We start from the raw sequence: 26278 nt of genomic DNA, 5'->3' as shown, positions 1-26278 counted from the left end.
ATTTTACTGTGTGTTACACTCATTTCGTGGTACTGTTTTTGCACACGTGTGATTTTACTGTTTGTTACACACATGTAGTGTTACTGATATTTGCACAATAACGTCCTCTTCAAAAGACTTACAAATGTTTTAGTCACATTCCCTCTCCAGGAATCTCTTTTACGAAAATTTTTATTCATTTTTAACAAATATTCGCTGTATATAAAAATGCTTCCTTGTTGAAGTGAGTACAATTAAATTTATATGTACCTCGACAAGCAATTCAACAATATGAGCCAGTGATTATCGAATATTAACGACAGGTTGTGAGATTTAATATTTTTATAATGTACAGCTTATTTCTAACTAACTTCTAATTGCCTTATCTCTTCAAGAAGACTGTCCTCAGTGTTGAGTTTTTCTTCCTAAAAAGTTACAAATTTACAGTACATAATGCATTTCTTTGGTATCTAGAATAAATCGTGTTAAAACAGGAAATATATTATCACAGTTGAAGTGAACTTTTACCAATACCATCCAATTCTGTGCATTTATGAAAACCTTTGTTGCAGGTTTAAACTTCACTTATTTTCCAGTAAATAGGCTCACACATTGCAATACGATCAACTAGTTTCAGCAGTCACTAATTTCATTTTTTCACCTGGTTCTTTTCTAACTTCTTCCCCGCTTTCTTTTGCAATTTCAATTCTTCAATCTGCTTCAGTTTCTACACAACAATAAATTGTTCATAAAATTAAACAAATATTTAAGAAATTGAAAAAAAACTTTTTCCTCAGCTGAACCTAATTCAAAACAAACAAATGCCATTGAACACGATAACAAAAGACAAATACCAAACGAGTTTGTATCATGAAATCACCAACACCCTCCTGCTGACAATAAGCCAGAAGCAGGCTTCGGGTTAGCGTAATTTCAACAGCAATATGTCTTTTGGTGTTGTATGATTTTGAGATAGGTGTAAATTGAAGTTTGATTGTAATTAAAAAAGCATTTTAACATATGTAACATGGCATGCATTTTCAACATTGAACAAAATGTATACATGCATGACGAAAACATGAAAGACACTAAATTAAATGTGTCATAAATTATCTTACGGTGAAATCAAATGTTCTCTAACGCAATTAACTGTACAAATACAGTTACATACAGAAAGTGTTGAGTTTTGTTATTTTCAATTTAGTCTTCATTTCTTGTTTTTGAGTTGTGAATTACATTTTTGAAGAGCTTTTTGTTCAAGGATTGGCTTTAGAAAAAGTACATTTTAGCAGAGGAAGTATATGAAAACAAACTCGCATTCTGTCTACAAACAAACCACCTTTTTTAAATTTTTTAACTTCTTCTCCTTCTCAGTAGTTGCACCAGATGCCACAGTGGTACTTTCAGGAATATCTCTACCACAAATATTGTTATCCTAAACAATTTCTCATAGTTAATCAATGAAGCTAAATGCATGTACGTAGGCCTATAAATAAATTGTTCTGCGAGCATAGTTTCAAATTCATCGAAAATATGATACATATATATTATCATACATATTTAGAGGGGAGGTGATTATTCATATAGCTATTCATCCTCGACTTCGTTTCGGGAAACATTGAGACTAGAGGGAAAACAAACTCATTATTTCCCTCGAGAGAATATATTAAGTGTATAATATCCAAGAATGCTGCAAAGTTTAAAAGAACTTAGAAACGGCCTTCTTGTCTTAATAATTCAAACCATTTTTAATTAGCTGATATCTATCAAATGACATAACTCTTTTATTGAATGTTTCATGCATCATGAGCAAATCATCTGTCTTCATCGTCTAATTAAATGTTGAAATAAATAACTGGGTCAAAGACTTTATAAAGTTTTACAATGATAACAAGGAATAAGGACTCGGGTTTCTTATTCTCCATGTTTGGAATTGGCAGGGAGGAAAAGCACAAATTTTCAGTAATATTGAAAAAATCAAATTGCCACTCTAAAGTCTGCAATGTACGAATAACATAAAACAAAATAGCCTAGCAACTTTGCAGTAAAAACTAAAACAAAATTCAAAATTCAATGTGTTAAATTAATTCACCTCATTTTCTTTTTTAGTTCGAGCCTTGGCTTCACGTTTCTTTTTATTCCTTAAAGCATTCGCAGATAATTCTTTTGTTTTCTTTGCGTTTTCTGGAGGCTCTATTTCATGCTATAAAAAATAGATTCTTGGTGTAATTTGTATCGCTCAAAAGGGAAAAACAGTTAAATACTTTGGCGTTATGAAGGTCTTACAAGCTTTGATGTATTTACGGGAGTTCCTCTGGCAGATGGAGGGCGATATGCCTGGACTTCATCTAAAAATAAAAACGTTAAAAAAATTGTTGACTCAACAATTATGAAAATTTATTGCATGCTTTCAATATTGGAGGAAGAAAAAGTAATGGGCCTGTTTATACCATTCGATTTCTTGACTTTCGCCGAAGTGATGGAAAGTTCTGGAAAAACACCTTCAGGACGAGGTTGCCAAGTAACCTTATTATAATTCAATGAATTATTTATAACTTGATGGTGAATTTTTCACATTTACGTAAAATTGAGGTTTAGTTAATGAAGTTAATCACCTACTTGCCAAAGTTCGTTGATGGACTTTTCGTAAATACAATTACCATTATAATGCCATATTTTGAATCTATACAAAACACAGGACAACATTTCTTCAAGTTGAAAACAAATTCCACTCTGAACAATGAAAGTTAAGTATTACCCATTTCCTTCACGTAATCTTGGTGATGTTGTTGCAGTCATAAAATGCTGACCATCGGGACACCATTCAAATAAAGTTGTATCACTGGCCTGAAAAAATCAAAAAATAAATTTTATAAGTAAGGAGCATGTAAATGGAAATAGACAAAAATGTTCAAGGCTTGTCAACTCCATAAATCAAAAACTTAGTTGGGCATGTCGACGGGTTTTTACGAACATTTTGAAACAACTTAAAAGTTTCCAAAAAACTTTTAGATTTGTTCTATGAATTATATTCAGGGTATACATTAGCTTCAAAAAAAAAAATCTGCGTTTCCAATCGCAATGCTATACTTAATGAACAACAAAGTTCCAGTTTACACAGTACCTGTAGTTTGTTGATCTCTTTATGTCGTTTGACATCCCAAAATTCCTTATAAAAACAGATTGAAATCACAAAAACACACCAACTTTTGCTGAAAATAACCATTATAATACCATATTTCCACGTAAGTTGCCAAAACCAGCAAGACAAAGTAATGTTGCTTGTAAAGGAAATCACAAAAGATACCTCACTATCCATTATAACCACCCATATCATTCCATATCTTTAACTTCCCAGTTACATGAGGTATGTTTAAATAAACTAGTGCTATAAAATCATGCAAAAAAGGATACTGTTTCCATGGGTATTATAATGTGCTGTATTTCTAGGTCCAGTGCCGAAATCAAACACTGATTCACATTTTAAATTAAATATTGTAGCTTTAGCTGGCATGTCTATTGCATATGACATTAAGGAAAAACGAGGTTGTATAAAGAAGACTATCAACAAACGTGAGTAAGAACAGAAATTAAACCAAAGATACAACCATAAACTACACAAAACTGTGTAGAATTTGGATTCCAATCAATAGCATATATCGGTCCTTTCTTCGCTAAAACAAAATGTCAATAATGGTTACTACGCTCTCGAAGAAATTACGTTTAGATTATTGATAAAAATACCAAGAATAACGGTGTTACTGTCGCCACTTGTCGAAATATACTGAAGACTTTGCTCGCCATAATAGGAGCCTCCAGTTTGATCAACTTCAGTACTTGTAAGAATCAATGCATCTTTTCCTAATAAACCATTAGTTTTATTACAAGTTGTAATATTATTGATGTTTGACGGTTTTTTGTAAATTTGAATATTAATTCATAAAAATTTGTCTAGCATTTTTATTATATTTTGAGGTCTACCTTTTTTGTTCCACAATATATTGACTTTATCAGCTTTAAAGAAGCTTTTGTTCGCAATTGGAAATTCAAAGTTTGCATATTCATAAAGACGAACATAGCTTGGGGCTCCCTAAAGCATACACAAAAAAAGATGACTATTAATCGACATAAATAAAACGAAAGCATTAACCTTTATTGTTTTTTTTTAAGTCAAGAAAAGTTCTTTCCAAAGAGTACGTTTCATTCCAATGAGCTCATATAAAATTAGAAGGAAAGCTAGTTTACTCGTTCATTCAAACTTAACCATTGAACGTAACCATTGAATTTAACCATTGAACTTAACCATTGAATTTAACCATTGAACGTAACCATTGAACGTAACCATTGAATTTAACCATTGAACGTAACCATTGAACGTAACCATTGAACGTAACCATTGAACTTAACCATTGAACTTAACCATTGAACTTAACCATTGAACGTAACCATTGAACGTAACCATTGAATGTAAACTTTTAAAGTAGCCAACAAACGTACCCAATGAGCCTAAATAAACCTAACTATTCAACCTAACTTATGGACTTCACCATTGCAAATGTAACCATTACACTGACATAAACCTACACCTCAGCATTGCTCTGAATAAGCAACTTGCAAGTCCGTCATAGTCTCTCTACCTTAGTGCCACGAACATAAGCTGCAATCTTATATGGAGGTGGTCCGGGTGCAATTTCGATACAGCTAACTCCTTGTAGTCGGAGCTTGTGCGCAATATTTCCTGTTGTTGAAAGATGAATAAATTAAAACTAGACATAAGGGTACAATCCACTCATTTTTATGCAATATAAAAAATATTATCATTTGAAAATTTTAAATGGGTAAAAATTTACAAATTTGGCTGATCAAACCATTTACTTTAGATTTTCTAAAGTTGTACACAAATACTTTATCCTGTGTATTGAAACACAAGACATACAGGCAGGATATATCATTCAGGTGAATATAAAATAGATTTCAAATATTATCTACCAAAATTTCCATTGACATAAAAATGAGCTTCGTTAGTAACACATAAAGAACACAGGATTTCATCATCAGACCATTTGAAATATCTATTTAAAAGTCAAAGTGGTTTCAATAAATTAAATGTTCATCTAATAAATACGACAAGCTTTTTAAAATAAACATGTTCCAATATCATATGATGCCATAACATGATACAATGTATATGTACTAGCTTGGTACAGCAAGGACAACGAGACAATAAACAGACATATTGACATACCCATCATATATTCACAACTAAAGAAAAAGGACAGAAAAACTACAAATAACACCAAAACTACAACATTACACTCTAATAATATTAACACCAATCATATTCACAATACACCAAAACCCATTACAACGCATTCTACACCATCCAATCACAATAATCCACCCGCTAATCCAATTAGACGCTCTAAGCGTCTAAAAATCAAAAACAATTGTATATAACTACTTCCTATATCATTCTGAAGAAGGCTCGAAGCACTGAGTCGGAAGCTCAATAAAATAATTTTATAAAGTTGCGGAGAAACTTTCATTTTTATATAAATACTAGTATGTTTGTAAATGTAGATCGTCCAGGTTGGTATAGTCCTGAGAAGGACTGTTTTTGTTGTTGTTGACCCTGCACGATCTACATTTACAAACATGTAACGATACTCCCGGGTTCAAACGATTTACTTTAATACTAGTATGTATATTTATCGTATGCATAACATTTTTTATTATACTGAAGATGGCATCATGAAATGTTTAAACATGTTTATTTTTAAAGACTTTACTTTAAAAAAGTCATATTTATTTTTTTACGCAGTTACGGTAAAAAAAATGAAAAACCACATCCTTTTTTCGAGAGAAATGCTAATTATGTAAGGAAATCATGTTATATAACTAAAAAATTATCTAGAAATTAACAAACGCGAGCAAAATTCATGAGGTACCACAAGGGGTCAAAACAAAAATAAATATACTTGTTTTCTCGTTTTTTGATACAGATTCCTTTGATGCAACGTCCTGTTTTTAATTCCCATATTTCCAATGTATTTTTATCACTTGGCTCACCTGCTCTAACTATATTAAATAAAAGTAGAAATTTCAATCAAAAAAAATAAATCGTATTTATTTATATATTAAAAAAATAAATTGCAATCCTAAACATTACCACTTTTAACATCCATGTTCATACATATTACATGAAAATGGTAAAAATCTTGCCTGCTAATATCTCCCATGTTACCAAGTATTTACTTTTTGGTGAAAAATAAAGTATGTTTGTCCTTTCTCTTGGTATAGTAACGAGCTCCTTTTCTGATTCAAAGTCGAATAATTGTACACTAAAAATTGAATTAAGCAATACACAATGAAGACAAGTTATTTTAACAGTAACAAAATTTTACAAAAAATACAAAGTAGGGTTCGAATTAGCGCATCGCAATTACCAAATTACGAGCCAATTTTGTGCTTTAGCAAATCAAAGACGAATAAATTGCGAATCAAAATTTGAAAAAATACATTTAAAACATAATATTGACATTCTTTGAATGGAAATTTATTAAAAATCTAATTTAGTACGGCTTCCATTTATGCTTTGTCTGTTCAAAAAACGTATGCTCAAATAAAATATCGATAACCGTTAAACGTATATTTAGAACATTGTTCTAAATATAGCACAATATACTTTGTCAGATTTAAGCCTGGTTCACATATGACTGAGACATGACTGAGGCATTATTAAGGGCAAGCCTGAGATGCTTTCTGATCTTGTGGCTGAGGCAGGACTGAGGCATGCCTGCGAGGGTTTTCAATGACACAATTCAAATTGCTGATAGACCACAAAAATTTAGCGGCAGTTTGAATTTGACAAAATAGTACTTCGTAATTTGAAAATAGCGTTACTATTAGTAACGCTACTACTTTTAACAGTCATTTCAAAATACATCAAAGATGGGATAGCCGGTTTGAAAAAAAGATAATAATTTGGATTTTACTCTTTGATTTTTGTACTCTGGACACAATTTATCATAAATACCCCGATAGTTGCGTATTGTATCCATAAGTTTTTATTTTTATCGTAAAGTGATCGAAATTGTTTTTTTGGTTTAATGTCCTGTGTTGAAAATTCATCCGCCATCTTTTTACCCAAATGCGTGATGGGTAATATGGTCGCCGATCGATCGGAGAAGCGTTCACATATAACAGAAATAACCAAAATATGTTCCGTACACCGCTGCTTAGCCGCCGGCATGCCGGGAAAGTTGAACACAACTCACACTGACACTTTGAATATTTTGATGTGAAGAAGTTAGCATTAACTGCTTTTACATTTAACATTCAACATATCTAAAATCGTGGCCAGAGATTTGCAAGGCGGAAAGCGAATTTTCAATATGAGCATAATAGCCCAACATAAGACTTTTAAAAAAGCCATCACAATAATAAAATAGAGAAAGATTTATTAATAACGTTTCGTCTTTAACTTAAGACATCTTCACATTATTAAGACATCTTCGAACCTCGTGTATATAATTTATCTCAAATAATCTGAAGATATCTTGAGTTAAAGACGAAACGTTATTAATAAATCTTTCTTTATTTTATTACTGTGATGGCTTTTTTAAAAGTCTTATGTCGGGCTATTATGTTCATATTGAAAATTCAACATATCATTTTCTGGTGTGTTACTTTAATGAGTCAAATAGAAATGTTACATGGATATAGACCGTGGTAAAAATATTATAGTACGAAAGGTAGTAAATTTTTTTTCAAATCTTTTAAATATAGTTTGGCTTATTGATCGATATCAAAAATGTTACGACGAACGTTTATACGGACAACTTTATTGTCATAACTTTCCACTGCTGTTTTGAGCAACGTTATAGCCAGAACGCAAATTTCAAACATTGGCAACGTGCGTATGAGCAACGTTATAGCCAGAACGCAAATTTCAAACATTGGCAACGTGCGTATGAGCAACGTTATAGCCAGAACGCAAATTTCAAACATAGGCAACGTGCGTATGAGCAACGTTATAGCCAGAACGCAAATTTCAAACATAGGCAACGTGCGTATGAGCAACGTTATAGCCAGAACGCAAATTTCAAACATTGGCAACGTGCGTATGAGCAACGTTATAGCCAGAACGCAAATTTCAAACATTGGCAACGTGCGTATGAGCAACGTTATAGCCAGAACGCAAATTTCAAACATAGGCAACGTGCGTATGAGCAACGTTATAGCCAGAACGCAAATTTCAAACATAGGCAACGTGCGTATGAGCAACGTTATAGAACCAAAAACATAGGCGACGTGCGTATCAACGTTATAGCCAGAACGCAAATTTCAAACGGCAACGTGCGTATGAGCAACGTTATAGCCAGAACGCAAATTTCAAACATTGGCAACGTGCGTATGAGCAACGTTATAGCCAGAACGCAAATTTCAAACATTGGCAACGTGCGTATGAGCAACGTTATAGCCAGAACGCAAATTTCAAACATAGGCAACGTGCGTATGAGCAACGTTATAGCCAGAACGCAAATTTCAAACATAGGCAACGTGCGTATGAGCAACGTTATAGCCAGAACGCAAATTTCAAACATAGGCGACGTGCGTATGAGCAACGTTATAGCCAGAACGCAAATTTCAAACATTGGCAACGTGCGTATGAGCAACGTTATAGCCAGAACGCAAATTTCAAACATAGGCAATGTGTGTATGAGCGACGTTATAGCAAGAACGCAAATTTCAAACATAGGCAACGTGCGTATGAGCAACGTTATAGCCAGAACGCAAATTTCAAACATAGGCAACGTGCGTATGAGCAACGTTATAGCCAGAACGCAATTTCAAACATAGGCGACGTGCGTATGAGCAACGTTATAGCCAGAACGCAAATTTCAAACATTGGCAACGTGCGTATGAGCAACGTTATAGCCAGAACGCAAATTTCAAACATAGGCAATGTGTGTATGAGCGACGTTATAGCAAGAACGCAAATTTCAAACATAGGCAACGTGCGTATGAGCAACGTTATAGCCAGAACGCAAATTTCAAACATTGGCTACGTGCGTATGAGCAACGTTATAGCCAGAACGCAAATTTCAAACATAGGCGACGTGCGTATGAGCAACGTTATAGCCAGAACGCAAATTTCAAACATTGGCAACGTGCGTATGAGCAACGTTATAGCCAGAACGCAAATTTCAAACATTGGCAACGTGCGTATGAGCAACGTTATAGCCAGAACGCAAATTTCAAACATAGGCAATGTGTGTATGAGCGACGTTATAGCAAGAACGCAAATGTTGAAATTTCAGTAGACGCACGTTTTAAAAAGTTGCAAATCGATTTTTCTCCTCCTAATTTGAACCCTGTCAGAAGGCTTACACAGTAATCATTAGATCAAAAAATAAAAAATATTTACCATTGTGAGTTACACCAAGCAATATATTTACCGTCTGGACTAAAATCTAAAAATCTGCTGCTTAATGTTGCCCTAAAAGTTATAGAATGCAAATAAACAGTGAAAACATATTGGTTAGCAATGAAAAATGAAGCAGATCAAATGATTTATTTCAATTTAGGACACAAAGGTTAATTTTTACAAAGCTATGTTTCACATGTTTAATGTGGAAAAGTGAAAGATAAAGTTTTTTGTCTCCTAGGACTCATAAAGTTTATGTTAGTTTCATATAAAACAATATAAAAACATACCTTTCAAAATTGGTATAACTACTTATGCTCGAGTTTATTAGTTTCATCACACTGACTTCATTTGATGAACGGACTAGAATAAATTAAAAAAAACAATACTTTACTTGTTAACTACAGTGTTCACACTAAATCATGACATTTTGTTTTTGGGAGCACCCTATATTTAATAGTTTTGAATAACCATCGCATTTAAACTTTATACAGTACAGTACTAAAACTCCATGATAAAGATCTTAATGCACATGTCAAGGGAAGAGAAAACAATGAAAAATATCTATGATCAACAGTGGAACTTGATAGCCAAAAAAATTCAATACATTCTTTAATTTTAGCTCCACCATCACCAGCAACAGTGATGGTAGCCATAACCAACAAGTTTCCATTTTAGGGTGACAGTAGCCAGTAGGTCTCTCACCCAACACTTTCACAATGTACACATAGCTATCGTTTTAAAAATGAATAGGGTAGACATGTGATATAAATATTCAATTTAATATTCAATTGAATAAAATAAAACAGACATATCCTACAGACATATCCTACATACAATTATGAAATAAATGGCATAATCACTAATTGGTACTGCTGGTGCTGGAAAAATTATTGAATATTTAAAAATTGAAAAAGCAGTCAAGAATAATACTCAAGTACATTGAAAACTACTTATTTTATGTTTGTTGGTTCTCTAATCAGACAATACATGCTAAATAAAATCACCTTACCAGCAAAAAGTTCGACCGCCATCTTAACTCATCTACTGATCTCTATGACTATTTGCTTGCAATTTGAATTAATTGTAAGATGAATCGTAACAAGAATCAGGCGACCAAGGTCCAATCCTATGAAGGGGCGTTGAAACATAATGATTTCTATTAAAGAGAACTGAAAAACGTAAAAATGGCAATGAATCAGACAATTTGATTTCGCGTTTAGTATTTCGGAACATTTGATAATTTTATTGACCAACTCATAATGGCCAAGAAGTGGTAAAAAAGATTGATCGAAAGCGCGGTTACCAAGGGAGAAGACCAAAGAGAATGTCGAATTGCTACATTGATGGTTGGAATTTTATATTTTGTTGTTCGAGAAGGACACCAAATCGTAACCAAGCTCCTACTCACGAAGAGCATACAGATGATGTAATTCTAGACAAACAATTAATAGGTGAGAACGAAAGTTTTTTAGCTATTTATATGTAGACTTTGGGCAATCAGTTATTTCACTTATTTCTTTAAAGGTGACGAAGTAGTCATTGTGAAATCTGATTTACGAATATGCGGCTCTGGTGCTGCTCTTGCTACAGCTCCTATAGTTCAAAATAAAGCTTATTTTGAGATCAAAGTACAATGTGGAGGTATATATTTCTTGTGACTCATAATCATATTTTGTTGTATCTACCCTACACAACAAACCGTCATATTTAGTCTTCAAGAGCTCCCTAGCTTGTTGAAATAGGTATAATGGCACTACAGATACTGGTTCTACTGTACTTTACACTACCTATCATGTTAAAGTGTGTTCTACTGTACTTTAAACTTGCTAGTATGTATAAGTTAGTCATACACTAATATACACCACATAGCATGTAAACGTGTTTACTAGAATAAGATATGGCATTTAGCATGTTGAATTGTGTATTAAGATAACTACAAAAAGATAATCACTTTCTTCTATAGGTGTTTGGGGTGTTGGTTTGGCATCACGAAAGTGTGATTTGAATCGTTTACCATTGGGAAACAATGAAGACAGCTGGGTTTTAAGGTCTGATGGCAGTATTTGTCATGCTGGAGAAGTTGTTCATAAATTAAATGTTATGCCTGATGAAGGAGACATCATTGTATGTGACATTGTTTTTATTCTGTCATTAAGAATTGTAGACATAATTTATTTATAAATAATCTAGGCTTGTACCTATGACCATGCTGAACTATATTTCTACATAAATGGGTGTAAAGTTGAATTTCCTCTAACAGGAATAAAAGGAACTGTGTATCCAGCGGTTTATGGTATGTACGTATTAGACAAAAAATCTTAAGAAGCTTTTTATCTCATCGTTGATCGTTCCTTTTATTTGTTGTTTAGTGGATGATGGTGCTATCCTAGATGTTATATTTAAAAACTTTTGTTATCCACTACCTTCTGGTTATAGTCGAATACTATACGAGAAATCACTTCTTTGATGGCAAGAATAGAATTTATTCACTATTAATGACGTTTTGTAAAGGTTGGAAAGGTAATCCTCCGCAAATCAATTGCACTGCGAGAAAGTATAGTCATTATTATCAGAGAGATAAAATGTTCATTGGTTAGAGAACTTTTAGCATAACAATTATATGAAACAATTAGGATTAAAGAATATTTTGATATGACCAATTTTTATGTGGTATAAGGTTTTTAGCATTATCTTTGAGTGGTTACACGGTTATAATGGGCAAAAATCAAAATGTTTATACTACCTTATGCTCTGTTGATGTTTTCAATTGTCAAAGTTGGGTTAAATCATAAAGATTACCTAGAACAGTGATGTACCACGAGCAAGTTAAATAGTTGGGAAAATAATGATCTTTGGAAACAGCAAAGGAAGTACTATGACCGTCTTGGGTTAAGCTCATTGTTTTTTTAATACTTTCAATAGATGGTTGCAGGATGAAGTCCTTCGTATTAGTTTAAATTTTAATATTTCATAATACTTTGTGAAACACAAAATTATTTACTGGTGACTGTCTACAAACATTGAAAATGAATAAAATTTAATATACACAAAATAAAGTAGTAGCTAATACGAAATGAATTGCAATAAAGCTGTGTGTACTTTCTTAGCAGAAATTCCCGCTTAAACAAGTTTTACAGTCATGCATTTAGCCTACAAAACAACAAAGTTGACGTATTTAGCATTAATTTTCAAATTTTGCAGAAAAAGGGGGATCTTTTGTTCAAGTTCGTCTTTAACGGTTTTTACAACTACGAAATAGCTATCAAGAATGGTTTATTGACACGTTTGAATCGTCTCGTGTGGAATGATAAACATCCTTTTATCTACAATCTTTCTTTCTTCAATGATCCAAGTTTCGTCAGAGCGCGTAATGCGTTTCCTGTTTTCTAAAAAAGTTCAATCAGATTCTCATCACTCTTTGCGTTAAAGTATGACATAAAGTTTATCACCATTTTGATTTGTAGCAATTTACCTCAACATAATTTGTTAATATACTACAACATTTTCTTAATAATTGTACATTTTTTCTCAATTTTTTAGATGAAACGACTTGCCAATTTATTCGTGAAAATATAAAAGTGATTATAACTGGAAATTAAAAAGTATGTTTCCACCAATATGATCTGGGATAACGATTTCTTCCAAATATTATAATACAGTATACAAATAATAAATGTAAATGACGAGTAATTGCTTGTCCTTGGTACTGCTAGGTACCTGAAATTATGCATGAATACGTACAGTTCAAGACGAATATCAAGTCTATACAGTATATATTATCTAATACATACCGCCCATCTCCTGCGAGCTATAAATTTTTTCATATGATCTGTCTTTAGCTTTTTTGCTTCGAATTCCGGAGCTTTCTGTGAAAAAATACAAAATAACTTTGGCGACTTTCTCACAGAAAACTTGTAGGATCAAGTTGATTGGGTTTAATAAGACTCAAAACGGGAAAATTGTTCAAAAACAAACACTCAAGTACATGGTGCATCAACGTAAAGCTATTTTAGTACTTTATGAGTAACTACCAATATCCATTCATGAGTTAAACATCTCTCCGCTGTATTTCTCTCCCTTGGAAAAAATCAAGTTATTTAAAAGTTCTTTCATCTTGCTTTTTTGAAATCGTATTTAATACTTAAAAACTCACCGAGGATTCTTTTTCAGTAATTCCCCAATAAAATCTTTGGCTAATTGACTGACATCATCAAAGAAATCATCATCTGTTTCAAAATCCCACATCCCAGTGCAAACATTATTTATTGTTTCGTTATCATCTTCACCCATAAACGGCGAGAGACCACTAAGTCTGGAAAAGTAATTAAGATTCATTAAAATACAATAGTTTATATATTGAGTGAAAAGTATGCGAGGCATTTGCAGCTGGTCATTTGAAACGTCACTCCATGCTCATCTAAAGTACTTACAGCACGTAAGAAATTACTCCAACGCTCCTAAAGAAAATACAAAACTTTTCACTGGACGGTAAAGATAGATTTTTCTTGTTTCTTGTCTTACTTACCACATGTCACTTGCAAGATGAATTGGTTCAAAGCTTATCACTTCAGGAGCTACAAAACGATTGCAAATGTTGAGACACAGGCTAAAAAATACAGAAACACAGTGTCTTCAAAATGTGGGTCAAAAGTGATATTCACCTTTCTTCTTCTTTCTTAGCTAACATCATTTTCCACTTACCTACAAATTCTGGTGTGCCGCACGCAACTTTCAACTCTTTACCATCCTCCAAAACTTTTGACATACCAAAGTCGATTAATTTAATATCATCCTTGTTTCCAGGACGAGGCACACACATTACATTTTCGGGCTGTAAAGAGTAACGATTTAATTACATGCTTGTTACAAGTAAAAGCTTCACTACTTTTTAGATAGTCAAAATCAGAAGGCAGATACCTTTAAGTCTAAGTGAACAATATTCTTGCAATGCATGTAATGTACGCCTTGTAATATTTGAATAAGATATCTTGCAGCATCGGCTTCATTTAGGTTGTCTTCGTCGACTATCTTTTGAAATAATTCGCCACCTGATATTCTAAAATTGATCATGTGTTTTTCATGTATGGATGTGCCAAGAGTGATGCTAATTAAATTATTCAATCGCCAAAATTATATTAATATGAACTTTAAAAAATATGTAAGTTTTTTATGAACGTGCATGAGAGATCACTGTTTTTTTGCACCGATACTTACAGTTCCATTACCATAATAAGTTCTTTAGAAGTTTGGTAAGCATCGTAAAGAAACACTAATCTTTCATGATGTATTTTATTCATCAAATTAATTTCTTCAGTCACTTCTTTCTTTGATTTTGGTGTTAATTTGATGAACTTGGCTGCGTAAGTATTCCCAGTACTTTTCTCTGTTACCTTATAAACGTAGCCAAATTTTCCTCTGTAATTAAAAAAATTTAAAAAATTTACAATAATGGCACATACATTAATTTTATAAGATTTATAAATGATGAGTAACATGCCATCTCGTACTTACTCTCCTAACTTCTCGTGAGTTTCGTAAAATGTTTCTAACTTTTCATTTGTCTTCAAATGAACATTAGTTGGCTCTGAAAATTCAAGACCATGTCCTTCTTTAATTCAAATGCAAAATATTAAACATTGGCAGTTGGCTTAACCTTGTTTCTAGCATATACATTTGACCATATTTGTCGTTTTGACGTAAGGCAGACGGAGTGACTTATTTCATTGTTATACCTTCGTGCAGTTTTGAACTTCAAACGAAATGTCACGAAAGCCTTGTTTGATGCTAGATGATTTTCTAACTTACAGAATCTGCCCATGCAAAAGTTTGCCAACTGTTAGGGGTTTTTGTTGGTATGTTTTGGAGCCCGATGGTCCAAATTAGTAGTAGTTCTAATCGTGTTTCAACGAGTCGACAAGACACCTTACCTTGTGCATTCAATGCACCATCCTCGTGGGCCATTGCGTTTAGTATTCTATAACAAAATCAAATGAATTTTTGATGTATTATTTCAAGGCATATGTTGATGTCGACATGTCATTCCAAAACTTCATATCGCCTTTTAGAAAGTTTAGAGTGTAACATGCTGCTAAGTTAATTGTTAAGGACTTTGTTTCCTGGTATATTTATAAACATTTTTGATAATTAATGTTTACATGACAAAGCAAAACAAAATGTAACTAATTTATAATTTTATTTTACCAAATTAGTCCAAAAAAGTTACAACGACAAATTTCTTCAGTGATGGCTCACGAAGACCTGTGGTGAAAATGAAGAAGCGCCGCTTGGGTATTAGCTGAGTAAACAGCGGATACTAAACGGATTAAGAATGTTGACAAATAATTCGAATAAAAGACACAAGAGAACTGTCATTGAAATACATAAATTTAATATCTGTTAAGCTCTTTGTATGACTTAATGATAAAGTAAATGGTCATGGAAGTACTACCTTCGTGTAGAGAGGTGAGAAAATGTGTTTTTTTCATCGAAAGTAAAAGACATAAATTCATTTCATTCCCTGTGACGCAAAAACAATCTTAGCAAAGTGATCATTATCTTCACAATTTAAATCACAATAGCCTGTTCTTTGTTACACGATTTTTACCAGCAATGTATAAGCTTATTTACCCTTAAATAGAGCTTTCTATCTTCCAACTACAATCGCAATTTTGTTTCATATGAAAATATTGGCTAATTTGGAAGTGAAACGTTAGTCTTATCATAGCACAGCAAACTGACACTGCACCATGCTGTGAAGTTTAAAAATCAAAACGTAGGTTTTTATAAAAGCTTTTGGTATTCTGTTATTTATAGTGTATGTACATAGTATTACCGAGCATAGATTCTTAATTATTCAACGATTCAAGAACAACGTTAAGTGGAAAGCAATTTCGTAAAATTACACTTATCAGCTGAACCCGATGTTTTCGTTGGTGATTACGAGAGAGAAAGCATCATTAACTTAAATGTGCTTCATTAATCATATTAATCATAAGAAAATCAACGATATTTCTTTGAAAGAACGTTTTCTTTCAAAAATACTTATTTATAATTTCAATGAATTATCTCTATGATTCTTCAATTATCTCTCCCAATTCACACATTTCAAAATTATTCAAGCATGTTGAAGCACTGTATGTAATTAACGTTACATGTTAGTACATAATAATTTTACCTACTTCAAATGAACTACTATAATTGCAACATACTGAAAGCGTCAACGTGGATTTATTGGCATTGTTGAGCACATGTTTTATAATAGTTTAGGAGAGCTGAAAGTTTTCGTTAAAATGAACCTGAAAAATCGATGAATAATATTCAAGGTTCATTAAAATAAAAATCAGTACAGTTACGTGCTATTTTAAGATGTAACACATGTGATTCTACAACTAAAGCCTCACTAAGTTTATCTTGATTTTTTCGAGCTTTTAGAAGGACTGCGACTACGACTTCTATCTTTCCGTTTTGCTTTTTTCATGCTCTTGGGAGATCTTGACTTGGAGCGTCTCTTCTTTGATGATTTTCTCCGCGGCGAGCTATCACGACGTCTTTTTTCAGCTGATGGAGAGGGAGACCTGTTCCGAGGTGAAGATGACGGCGAATCGTATCCTTTTAAAGACTAAATGATGGATGATATTATAATCAAAACAAGACTAAGTAAGGTCAATCAAAATAGTGATAGTTTAATTGCAAATATGATAAAAAAGACGAGAGGTAATGGCTTTTCCTCTTCACCTGCATAGATTTGGTGAGAGCATTAGGAGGTGTTGGACTTGATGACGACGAAGAATCACGAGAAACACTTAAAGATCGACTTCGAGATTTTCGTTTTTCTGATGGCGATGAATGGCGTTTTTTCTTCTTAGATTTCCGTGGTTCACTTTCCTGAAAAGAAGACACAATAAAACTTGATATGTTAAAACAAAAAACAGCAGGCATATTAGTCGGATTACATGAATTTGTGACAGCAACGAATTCAATGAAACAACAGTACAGGTATTCTTTGATATTCTAAAATGGACTTTTTTTAATGCCACAAACATTATTATTTTTACGTTAGATTAGATGACGTTTTTAACTTTAATAAAACCAAACAGTAGCGTACCTCGAGCAGCTGTTGCCTGTATTGTTCAACTTTTTCTTTAATACTATGAGGCGTTTCTTTGCCGCTGGATTCTAACTTGTCAGAATACTTTGCAACTTTTATTTCAACCTCTCTCAAACGTTTTCGTTTTTCTTCGTCTCTATCCTTTAAAGCTGTTGCCTCGACGGAGATTTCTTTGGGAACTTCACTATAGTATTAGCAGAATTGGAAAAATAAAAACCCTATAAAACCTTGAGTAAAGAGCGCGGCAGTTTATTTTCGAACGAGAATTAAAGAGAGCAAAGATGTCATTAGCAAAAATAATAGCTTGATATGATTCGCGAATAGTGTGATTGACGAAATGTCATAACCAAAACAGAACATATAAATATAGAAAGTTATGAATTTTTTCAGGAAATCGACAAGTTAATCACGAAAATGTAACAATCAAATCTTGAAATGGTCAATATAGTAGGTAGCCTATTGTACGTTTGAGTATATGTATTGAAAGAACAAAAACAAAACCTTGTGCTTGTTTGATCTTTTATTCTCTCCCATTTAGATTCCATTGTATCGCTGTTGTCCCATTTCGATGTTATTTCTGGATTATCCCATTTTGAAGGTATATGTGTGGGGGACACTGTGTAAAGCAAATTATATGTAACTTTGAGATAATATGGTTATATGATAATAAATATAACTATATAATAAAATTCATAAGCTGTTCAAATCTTTTTCTTAATAAAATATCGTAAAAAAACAACAAAGTACTAACCTTTTAATGGTTTTCCATCGATATCATCCACTTAAACGAAAAATAGTCAATTTATAATTTGGAAAATAAATTTTGCATAATAATAACTTTCTGCAAATAAAAAGAGTGGAACGATGCATAATGTTTAATGTTCAACTTACTCGGGACACCATCAAGATCATCCAAAGGTACACCATCAATATCTGAAGAATTTTTACTTAAAGGGAATCCGTCAATATCAGATGGAAGATCGACATCATCGTCATGTTCCATGTCAAAAATGTTACGACTTCGACTCTGTGCAAAAGTGATCATAGTGTGAATGAAAAATTTTTATGTCTTCGATAATATTACATGAAACGTTACATGTTTAATAAAATGTTGTTTTTATTTCATAGATTTTCATGAAGGTAAAAACATCAAAATAGTGAAACTTTAATATAACCAATCAGAAAGGAAGCGTTCATGTCACATGAAAATATAAATGTAGAAACGATGTTATACGTCCATTATTTTAATTTCCTCGCAATTCAAAAATGAATATCAATATCAAGCTTTCATTCATATTTATCTTCTTTGAATCTTCAATTATTACACGTATAATGAACTTACCACAATGAACTGATCAGTTATACTTTTCTGACCCTGACCAAGAAAAATGTTTTGAAGATTTACTAAAAAATCCGGAGGATAGATTGCCCAAGATGTCCATGCTGCCAAGCATTTCAGCACTTGTTTCTACAGAATATGATTAACAAACAATAAAAGATTGATAATGTAATAAGCTTTCAACAAAGAACACGAAAACATTGTTGAATCAATTTCATAATGATCACTGCATGTTTACAAAGTAAATAAAAAAGCAAACGCAAGGCTTGTAAACGCAAGGTCAATTTTAGTAGGAAAAATTAATATTATTGAGTAACAATCCTCTATTTACTGAGTATTACGTAGTAATCCAACATGATAGTCGAGAAGGAATAGTGGTGAAAGAAGAGGATAACACATGGTAGTCATAGAGAGGATAATGGTGAAAGAAGAGGATAGTGGTGAAAGAATGAGGAATGGTGAAAGGAGTGGAAGAAAGGAATAAAGAATGTGTGTGGAATAGGAATAAAAGGAAGAAGATAGGGAATGTGAAAAGAGATCATAGATCATAAGAGGACAGTGGTGAAAACAGAGAACAACACATGGTAGTCATAAAGAGGATAGTGGTGAAAGAAGAGAATAACACATGATAGTCATAGAGAGCATAGTGGTGAAAGAAGAGGATAACATGGATAACTAACAAGCAGAAAACAAGATAGTCGAGAAAAGATATTAAAGATATGTGATAAGATCAAACCCAATAGATGAAATAAACGTACCCTAAATTGTTCAGCTTTCATTCTGGTCTTTACAGCTTGAAATGTTTCATTTAAACGTTCGAAAATTTCCGGTAATTTTCTCTCAAAACTGGAAAACACATAGAAAGACAACAGGGACTACTGAAGAGTGATCATATATTATTTACGTGAACTACATAAATCGATACCTTCTTCGATAAAATGAAGCATTGCGAACTTTTGCAGTGCAGTTGTATAAAACATCAGAGACAGCAAATAAACGAGCGACCTAGCATTTAAAATAACCTGGTTCAATACGAACATGAAATAGTTTTTCAATTTTTATGCTAAAATTGCAAAAAGTTGGGATAAATCACTCTTAAATTTCTTGGGATTCCGTCAGTTTAATATTGTATTTCCGGCAATGAGACAAATTTGTTTTAAAAAGGAAAGGTTAATGAAATACGTAGCCTGTGTAGAAATTGTGACTAACTATTCTTTGATTGCACGAGAAAACAAAGAGATTTAATAACTCATGATACAACATAATTCATTTAATGTTCACGTACTTTCCCCCGCACGATAAATAACCGTAGAGTAAAAAGTTCGTACCTTAACATTAGGAGGTGTCTCGAGAATCGATAAAGCTTCAGACATACAATCACAGATCTAAGTAAACATAAGCCAAACAACAAAATTTAGATAAGTTGTTATGTAAGAGAGGAATTAAGTGTTCAACCGTGAAATTTTTTACTTAAACAGACCTCGTCAGCTGCATCGGCGTGATCAATACACCAAGTCATAAATTCTGAGATCTTACTTCGTTCGGGAACAAGTTCTCGTAACATGTTTTCGAGTTTGTCTCTATTTCTAAATCAAACAAACATCCACAGATAATTATTGAACATTCAAATAATACAATTATACATAAATATTTTAACTAATAGTAACAAATATTATCAAGTCTTAAACGTAATTTTTTCGCTACATTGTCTTTCACGATCTATTTGGATTGATCACTGTGTTTTATAAAAAAAAAATTAGTTATCACGTATAATGTGTGTGTTATACATACCTGTCACTAAGCAGTCCTTTTTTTGTAGACCTAGAAGGCTTTGAAGGCTCCACTTTTTTCTCTTCTTTTTTTTCCACGACAGTTTCTACGACAGTTTCTTCGACTTCTTCGCCAATATATGACGTACAATTTGGAGGTCTCCATACAGATCCATTCTTGAACATTCGAAATTCCTTCGTTTTCCATTTCGTCTGACTATCTCCCTAAAACAAGAAATACGTAAGTACGTGAAATGAAGCAAACAGCTTACGTCCAAAAATGATTACCAAACTCTTACTTGAAGTATTGAAAATAGTTTCCATCGATAGTAAATATGTTCCGGGCTTTGATTATCGAAAAGAAATCTATACAAAGTCAGAAATGAATAAATTTCATCAACTTGTAGAAAGTTACAATAAAGCTACAGGAATAATCAACGATCAAAAAAGTTTCGTAAAGGGCAGTATTAAATGTTATATCTGAAATACAACGTAAAATTTATTACTGCAATAGCAGCACAATTGAACTAAATATATAACTGGATGGCTACCTTTATGGCTATACTTGCATGAAGCGAAGTTTCACGTGAAGACACACGTGTCTTAAAGTTAAGTCCCACAATTTAACTTAATGTCGTAATGAACTTTCTTTGGGCCGTGCGTGGATGGATTGGAACTAGTTAAATTGATGGATTTAACTTCTGGCGGGAGGTTAGCTATCCAGTTATTTTTAAGCTCAATGGGTTGCATTCATCAACATCCACTGATAACATGATTTTTACCTGAATTGTGGATTATTCAGTTCTCTGTTCATTATCATTGCTTCAAATATGGGTCCTTCCAAAATCACAAATTCGATTGTTCGATGAATCAAATGAAGAATTGGCCTGCAACGTTGAACTTAAAACTAAATTTTTATTCCATCATACACTAGGTTTCCATGTACACAAGCCAACTTAATAAATTCATCCAAAACATATATTTCAGATAACGTAGCAGAAAAATTATAAAAAGAACAATGATCTATTAGTTGCATTGGAGTATTAGCTAACAACAAGTTGTACTTTAACACGAAACTGCAGCTTCAACACGAAAGAGTTATAAGAAATGGAAAAGAAATAAGAATAAAGGTGTAGTAAAGTTTAATTTACGTCAACTACAAATGTTTCTGTGTTTACAGTTGCATACAGTAATTCCAAATTGAGTATGATTAAGAGGTGTTGGTCGAGAGAAAAAAAAAATCCAAAATGAAATGTTGTATTTAATATAAAACTGAAATGGTGCATTCGATGAAATTTTGTCAAAAAATGCTTTTCAGAAATGGCATTCCACACTACAGAAAAGTGACAAGCTGTGCTCATGTTAATACGTTTTTGTTTGTTTTTACACAGTAGCTAGCTTCTGTTAACTTTCTTAAAGAATTACGTTCATTTTCTGCAACAAAAGCTTTTGTAGATGACCAAAAAAATACTTAACCAAAACAAACCAACAAAAAGATCAAAAAGCGCGATCACCCGTTGTCAAGGTGAACAATGGCAACATTACTGTAAAATACCTTTCTGTCGGGATAACAACTTTGACAACTGCGTTGGCTAGAGTCTACAATTGTACCACATAACATTTTGTGAGTATCACATCCAGTATATCAGAAGCTTAAGGATACTGTCAATAATGTCTTACTTTTAAAGCCAATGCATAGGAGCTAGCTAACAACTCATTTGCAAATACAAAGGTAAGTGGCTAAAAAAGCAACTACCACTACGATACAAAGCAGAAGACCTGTACTTGTATATAGGGAAGCAAAAACAGCAATTTAAACTGAAAAGCGCACAAGATTGAAGACTGACTTCACTTCGTTAGCCCTAGCAGAAACATGAACCGAAGACTGTGTCAATAAAGTAAATGACAATACCAACCTTACTACTAATGCCGTTCATATCAATTATCTCTGATTGTTCATCGTTTTCTTTCACTTTTCCAGGTTGGGCATTGAATGGTAAACCTGACGGCGGAGGTGGCTTGTTTGCCTCTTGCATTTCTGGGGGGATATAAATAGGATGTGGAGGGATAGGAACAGCTTTACCCCAACCAAGTTTCATTTCGTATCCTTTAATGTCTTTGCCTGAAAGAAAAAAGGAACACTAACTACAGGAACATAAAATGTTCATTTCACATGCTGCGTTCTTACGATTTTGAATTGAATAAAATTTAGCTACGTAGGTTCTACAACATAGTTTGTACATTTAATAGTTTTTGAAAAGTAAAGTTTCAAAATTAAACTTTCAGGGGGAACTGAAAGTAGGGAAACTGCATTCATTACATTTTTTCTCAAAACACCAAAAACTTCCTAATTAGAAATGTACTGTTTTCTAAAAAAAAACACATTTTTAATAACACTCTTCAGAAGTAGTGTTGATTTTGAAATAATACAAAAATTTATGCATTTGCTTATTGATTTTTAACATTCATCATGAAAGGAGGAAAAATTTTTTTGACGAAAAATACTTTTTAGACATTTATATATGACACCTTTGAGGGCACTGATAGCCTTATCACCATCTTTTCGTTTCATGAATGCAACAAAACCACAATTTCTATTTCGAGATTTTTCCTCTTCAGTCCTAGGCCACATAATTTTTACACTTGCCAAAGGGCCAAACTGCCCAAACAATTTCATCAATTGTTCTTCATTCATCTAAGCAAATGTTATCAAAGTAAACATATGTGCTGTCTTTCTTCAATGATATAACATGAAGTACCTCAGGACTTATGTTTCCAATATAAAGATTTGTGGTATTAGGATCACCGGTATCATAAGAACCATATGTATAAGGCTCATCTGCAAAGTTGATATAACCAAAATTATTGATAATATTTCATTTTATAAGTAAAATACAAACTTGAACAAGTTTCAATGAGAACAATATTGGTTACAAGAATGAATAAATGTCAGTTCGTAAAAAAATATTCTTCTTTTTCTCAATACATTTGATGTTTGGAACATTTAATTTTATATTTATTTGAGTAAATAAAAACAAGAGCAATTGAATCAGGTCAAAAAACATCTATTTTCAGGAGTTGTCATAAAAGGAATTTTTCCAATTATAAGGCATACATGATTATCAACATGAATATTGTTTTACATAAAGAATTAGTTTTGAAACTTTATTCCACAACTGATAAACTAAAAAGCTATAAAGGCTGTAACATTGATACCTTTTTGTGGAGTAGCCAACAATGTTGGAAAATTATCAAAAACTTCACTAGGAATATCACTGATATCACCCTTTTTTAGTTTGTGACGAATTTCTCTTTCTTCTTGCTGTCTATTAAAATCAGTTTTAAAACAATCTACTTATTATTTACACCAAACAATTTTATTTTTACATTAATCATGAATCTATATGTCATACTATAAAATGGAAGTCTAGCAGACTTCCTCTGCTTCATGTTAACAGAAAACATGTTCAAAGCGATAAAATGTTAAGACAAGTAAGTTAGTTTAATTTAATAAAAATTCAAAACACATTTTACTTTTTTAATTCTTCTTTAAAAAGTTCAAGATTACTTTTCTTCTTCTCTTTCTCTTTACGTTTCTTTAATTCCTAAATTAAGAGTATTACATACGTATAACATAAACAAAGAAGTGCATCACCCAAAGCTTTGTTGTTTTGTAATCATAATCCACATACTATCTTTGTCTTAGAATTGACAGCAGGTTTTAATGGCTGTGAAACGTCCTGTTGAAATGCTTTTAGTGTATAGAGTTCCCCAGATTTTTCAGACAATATTTCTGGAATTATAAATATGAAGAAAAAATATACATAGATATAAACGAATTTTGCACAGTTGCATATTGTAAATTTAAAATACAATTCTCAATTCAAGTAACTGAATTAAAATTCATTACCAAGAAGGGCATTATATGCCTATAACAACATGTGAACTATAAAATGCTACTACCAAGGCTAAAACAGACAATGAACTGTGAATAATGCAAGCATAAAGATTAAAATGAATAAACCTTTCTTTTGACCAGGATTAACAACATTTCCTCTGACAAAAGTTTTTCCCTTGGATGCTGCTCCTTCAAAAGAGGCAACAAACTTTTCGTATACTTCAGCACAGTTTGCTTCTTCAACCTAAACATACGACACATAATCAGTACATAGCTATTGAACAATTGTTAAGTTAGTACATGCATGTGGGAAAAAATTCTTACATGTTTTCAAACTGGAATAGAATTTAGTAAGGTTATATGAAAGAAGAAAGTGGAAAAGATGGATAAAATTGTGCCCTATAAATTGCAATGTTTTTTGCAACCAAACTTCAAACACTTGGAAACAATGTATTCGTATCACAACTTATCAAGAGTCTCCTTTTTATTGAATAGATCATTGCAATGTCTACATAGGAGACTTTTCTGATTTTTAAAACTTTGAGACATTTTCTTCACAGAGGGTCTTTTATAGAACAACATAATGCTTATAAGCAGTCATAAAACCTTTAAAAAGTGATCAAGTTTCCTTAGGGCATTCTAGTTCTAAATAAATGTCTTCATCAGAGCATAATTGTTAATAAAAGATCAGGATTAAATATAGAGATATAAGCAAAAATTTAGGAGATTACTAAGCAAAATTAAAAATTCATTGTGCAAAATTGCGGAAAATTTTTCCCTAGCTTGTGCAATTTTCAAACTTTCCAGTCTGGTTGATTGGTAATGAGGTGGCTAAGGCTAGGTAGGTCAATTCCTGTTTCTAACTCTCTACATCATAAAATATTCCTCATGACAAAATTTTTCATCATACATAAAAAACAAAATGGTAAATGTATGTATGTTGGCTTAAATTTTCCTTTCAAAGTCTAGAAGTGAAACCAAATGTTTTTTCCAATGCTTTAGATATATTCATTTACATATGTAGTAACAACCTTACTGGTGCCTGGAGTGTCATGAGACTTACTACAACATAAGGAAACAAATTTTTTTTGAATAATTACTTTTCTTATCTCTTTTTTCGCAAACTTCAAAATGCAAAAATTGTCAATATTTCTCTATACCAGTTAAACTTCATACTTATAACTTGCTTGCTCCATTTCAGATTTGAAAAGCTAAGATACATGGAGCTTTTACATAGTTAGAAACATGCTATGACCTATAGTCATGCAAATATGCCAATAGCTCTAGGTTAAAGTCTGAAAAAAGTTGTTTAGGAGCATAACATTCGTGTACCTTCTTTTTCTGCTCAATCTCTTGCTTTGGTTTCACCTTCTTCAACATCTTATCCACGGTCAGACGTTAAATTTGAAACATGTGTCTACTCCAGGAGTAAAATTTATAAAATTCAAAATTTGCAACGAGATTCCCCATACTTTATGGGTTGAATTAATTCAACTATGAACTACATAGCGATTTTGTCTAAAATAAACATTGACTTCCAAATTCATTAACATTACTTTGTAGACCTAACGATATAAAAAATATGAGAGCAAATCATATTACTTTTTGAAAAATATAACTTGAAGATTGTAATTCTTCGATATTTCTACTCTTTTACTCCATTACTCCATCTGTCGACACAATAGACATGCGCAATCGTAGCAACATGTCAATTTCCTAATCAGTACTTATTTGCTCATAATCAACCCTTGTG

The 26278-nt window shown here is 32.5% G+C and overlaps 4 protein-coding genes and 2 long non-coding RNA genes across 11 annotated transcripts; 3 read left to right on the top strand and 3 right to left on the bottom strand.

Annotated features, from left to right (window-relative positions):
• Positions 1 to 153: 153 nt before the first annotated feature.
• LOC124445264 (eukaryotic translation initiation factor 2A-like) lies at positions 154 to 10496 on the bottom strand. Of its 2 annotated transcripts, XM_046995973.1 has the most exons (21): positions 10422 to 10496; positions 9700 to 9772; positions 9410 to 9481; positions 6202 to 6320; positions 5958 to 6057; positions 4969 to 5051; positions 4617 to 4717; positions 3961 to 4069; positions 3724 to 3840; positions 3585 to 3653; positions 3394 to 3495; positions 3214 to 3254; positions 3104 to 3148; positions 2738 to 2826; positions 2599 to 2662; positions 2430 to 2505; positions 2266 to 2327; positions 2072 to 2182; positions 1319 to 1414; positions 641 to 706; positions 154 to 404 (listed from the first exon to the last, which is right to left on the bottom strand). In XM_046995973.1, the coding sequence occupies exons 1-21, from the start codon at positions 10441 to 10443 to the stop codon at positions 342 to 344; spliced, it is 1680 nt and encodes a 559-aa protein (XP_046851929.1). In that variant the 5' UTR covers positions 10444 to 10496; the 3' UTR covers positions 154 to 341. The 2 variants fall into 2 exon arrangements, 1 of the variants encoding a protein (XP_046851929.1); XR_006948102.1 differs by lacking the exon at positions 154 to 404 and having other exon boundaries at positions 640 to 706; positions 2244 to 2327.
• Positions 10487 to 13227, top strand: LOC124445276 (SPRY domain-containing protein 7-like). 2 transcript variants are annotated; one of them, XR_006948103.1, is made up of 6 exons: positions 10487 to 10863; positions 10937 to 11053; positions 11376 to 11536; positions 11603 to 11705; positions 11782 to 11932; positions 12953 to 13227. XR_006948103.1 is itself a non-coding variant. In XM_046995988.1 (5 exons), the coding sequence occupies exons 1-5, from the start codon at positions 10737 to 10739 to the stop codon at positions 11877 to 11879; spliced, it is 606 nt and encodes a 201-aa protein (XP_046851944.1). In that variant the 5' UTR covers positions 10488 to 10736; the 3' UTR covers positions 11880 to 12496. The 2 variants fall into 2 exon arrangements, 1 of the variants encoding a protein (XP_046851944.1); XM_046995988.1 differs by lacking the exon at positions 12953 to 13227 and having other exon boundaries at positions 10488 to 10863; positions 11782 to 12496.
• LOC124445271 (myosin light chain kinase, smooth muscle-like) lies at positions 12359 to 15713 on the bottom strand. Of its 2 annotated transcripts, XM_046995979.1 has the most exons (12): positions 15614 to 15713; positions 15340 to 15386; positions 14924 to 14996; positions 14627 to 14827; positions 14330 to 14468; positions 14114 to 14243; positions 13938 to 13986; positions 13843 to 13869; positions 13566 to 13724; positions 13444 to 13489; positions 13204 to 13278; positions 12359 to 12798 (listed from the first exon to the last, which is right to left on the bottom strand). In XM_046995979.1, the coding sequence occupies exons 2-12, from the start codon at positions 15371 to 15373 to the stop codon at positions 12736 to 12738; spliced, it is 996 nt and encodes a 331-aa protein (XP_046851935.1). In that variant the 5' UTR covers positions 15374 to 15386; positions 15614 to 15713; the 3' UTR covers positions 12359 to 12735. The 2 variants fall into 2 exon arrangements, with proteins under 2 accessions (XP_046851935.1, XP_046851936.1); XM_046995980.1 differs by lacking the exon at positions 15614 to 15713 and having other exon boundaries at positions 15340 to 15501.
• Positions 15714 to 16525: 812 nt separating this feature from the next.
• LOC124445261 (U2 snRNP-associated SURP motif-containing protein-like) lies at positions 16526 to 26234 on the bottom strand. Of its 3 annotated transcripts, none has more exons than XM_046995967.1 (24): positions 26128 to 26234; positions 25858 to 25945; positions 24652 to 24769; positions 24320 to 24420; positions 24162 to 24232; positions 23844 to 23953; positions 23387 to 23466; positions 23157 to 23322; positions 22544 to 22749; positions 22183 to 22226; positions 21410 to 21514; positions 20927 to 20993; positions 20650 to 20852; positions 20339 to 20444; positions 20187 to 20243; positions 19784 to 19863; positions 19617 to 19704; positions 18862 to 18987; positions 18411 to 18546; positions 18271 to 18300; positions 18021 to 18135; positions 17517 to 17703; positions 17147 to 17296; positions 16526 to 17030 (listed from the first exon to the last, which is right to left on the bottom strand). In XM_046995967.1, exons 2-24 carry the CDS (start codon positions 25903 to 25905, stop codon positions 16818 to 16820), a joined length of 2607 nt encoding a protein of 868 aa, XP_046851923.1. In that variant the 5' UTR covers positions 25906 to 25945; positions 26128 to 26234; the 3' UTR covers positions 16526 to 16817. The 3 variants fall into 3 exon arrangements, with proteins under 3 accessions (XP_046851923.1, XP_046851922.1, XP_046851921.1); XM_046995966.1 differs by having other exon boundaries at positions 25858 to 25942; XM_046995965.1 differs by lacking the exon at positions 26128 to 26234 and having other exon boundaries at positions 25858 to 26112.
• LOC124445282 lies at positions 17292 to 18208 on the top strand. Its single transcript, XR_006948105.1, has 3 exons — positions 17292 to 17407; positions 17910 to 17966; positions 18058 to 18208. It is a non-coding gene; the product is annotated as an uncharacterized LOC124445282 (long non-coding RNA).
• On the top strand, positions 18370 to 18819 carry LOC124445283. The gene is made up of 2 exons (XR_006948106.1): positions 18370 to 18437; positions 18648 to 18819. It is a non-coding gene; the product is annotated as an uncharacterized LOC124445283 (long non-coding RNA).
• Positions 26235 to 26278: the final 44 nt, after the last annotated feature.

The sequence above is a fragment of the Xenia sp. Carnegie-2017 genome, unplaced genomic scaffold (genome assembly GCF_021976095.1).
Source record: "Xenia sp. Carnegie-2017 unplaced genomic scaffold, XeniaSp_v1 HiC_scaffold_22, whole genome shotgun sequence".
In the NCBI taxonomy this organism is placed as follows: Eukaryota; Metazoa; Cnidaria; class Anthozoa; order Malacalcyonacea; family Xeniidae; genus Xenia; species Xenia sp. Carnegie-2017.
This window is presented reverse-complemented; position numbering and strand designations above follow the sequence as displayed.

Bases quoted from the DNA above. Each gene is read 5' to 3' on its own strand.
- LOC124445264 (XM_046995973.1), bottom strand. From the start codon at position 10,443: ATGGCGGTCGAACTTTTTGCTG. The intron at 3,496-3,584 runs GTATCTTTGGTT...CATATGCAATAG, and splicing joins GTTTTGTGTAGTTTATGGTT to ACATGCCAGCTAAAGCTACA. The intron at 2,663-2,737 runs GTAATACTTAAC...TGTTTTGTATAG, and splicing joins AGATTACGTGAAGGAAATGG to ATTCAAAATATGGCATTATA.
- LOC124445276 (XM_046995988.1), top strand. From the start codon at position 10,737: ATGTCGAATTGCTACATTGATGGTTGGAATTTTATATTTTGTTGTTCG. The intron at 11,054-11,375 runs GTATATATTTCT...TTTCTTCTATAG, and splicing joins GATCAAAGTACAATGTGGAG to GTGTTTGGGGTGTTGGTTTG. The intron at 11,537-11,602 runs GTATGTGACATT...TAAATAATCTAG, and splicing joins CTGATGAAGGAGACATCATT to GCTTGTACCTATGACCATGC.
- LOC124445271 (XM_046995979.1), bottom strand. From the start codon at position 15,373: ATGGCCCACGAGGATGGTGCATTGAATGCACAAG. The intron at 13,987-14,113 runs GTAAGTGGAAAA...ATCGTTTTGTAG, and splicing joins CGGCACACCAGAATTTGTAG to CTCCTGAAGTGATAAGCTTT. The intron at 13,725-13,842 runs GTAAGTACTTTA...TTACTTTTCCAG, and splicing joins GGAGTAATTTCTTACGTGCT to ACTTAGTGGTCTCTCGCCGT.
- LOC124445261 (XM_046995967.1), bottom strand. From the start codon at position 25,905: ATGTTGAAGAAGGTGAAACCAAAGCAAGAGATTGAGCAGAAAAAGAAG. The intron at 23,467-23,843 runs GTATCAATGTTA...TCAACTTTGCAG, and splicing joins GTTGGCTACTCCACAAAAAG to ATGAGCCTTATACATATGGT. The intron at 17,704-18,020 runs GTTTTGTTTTTG...CTAATACTATAG, and splicing joins AAAGATCAAACAAGCACAAG to TGAAGTTCCCAAAGAAATCT.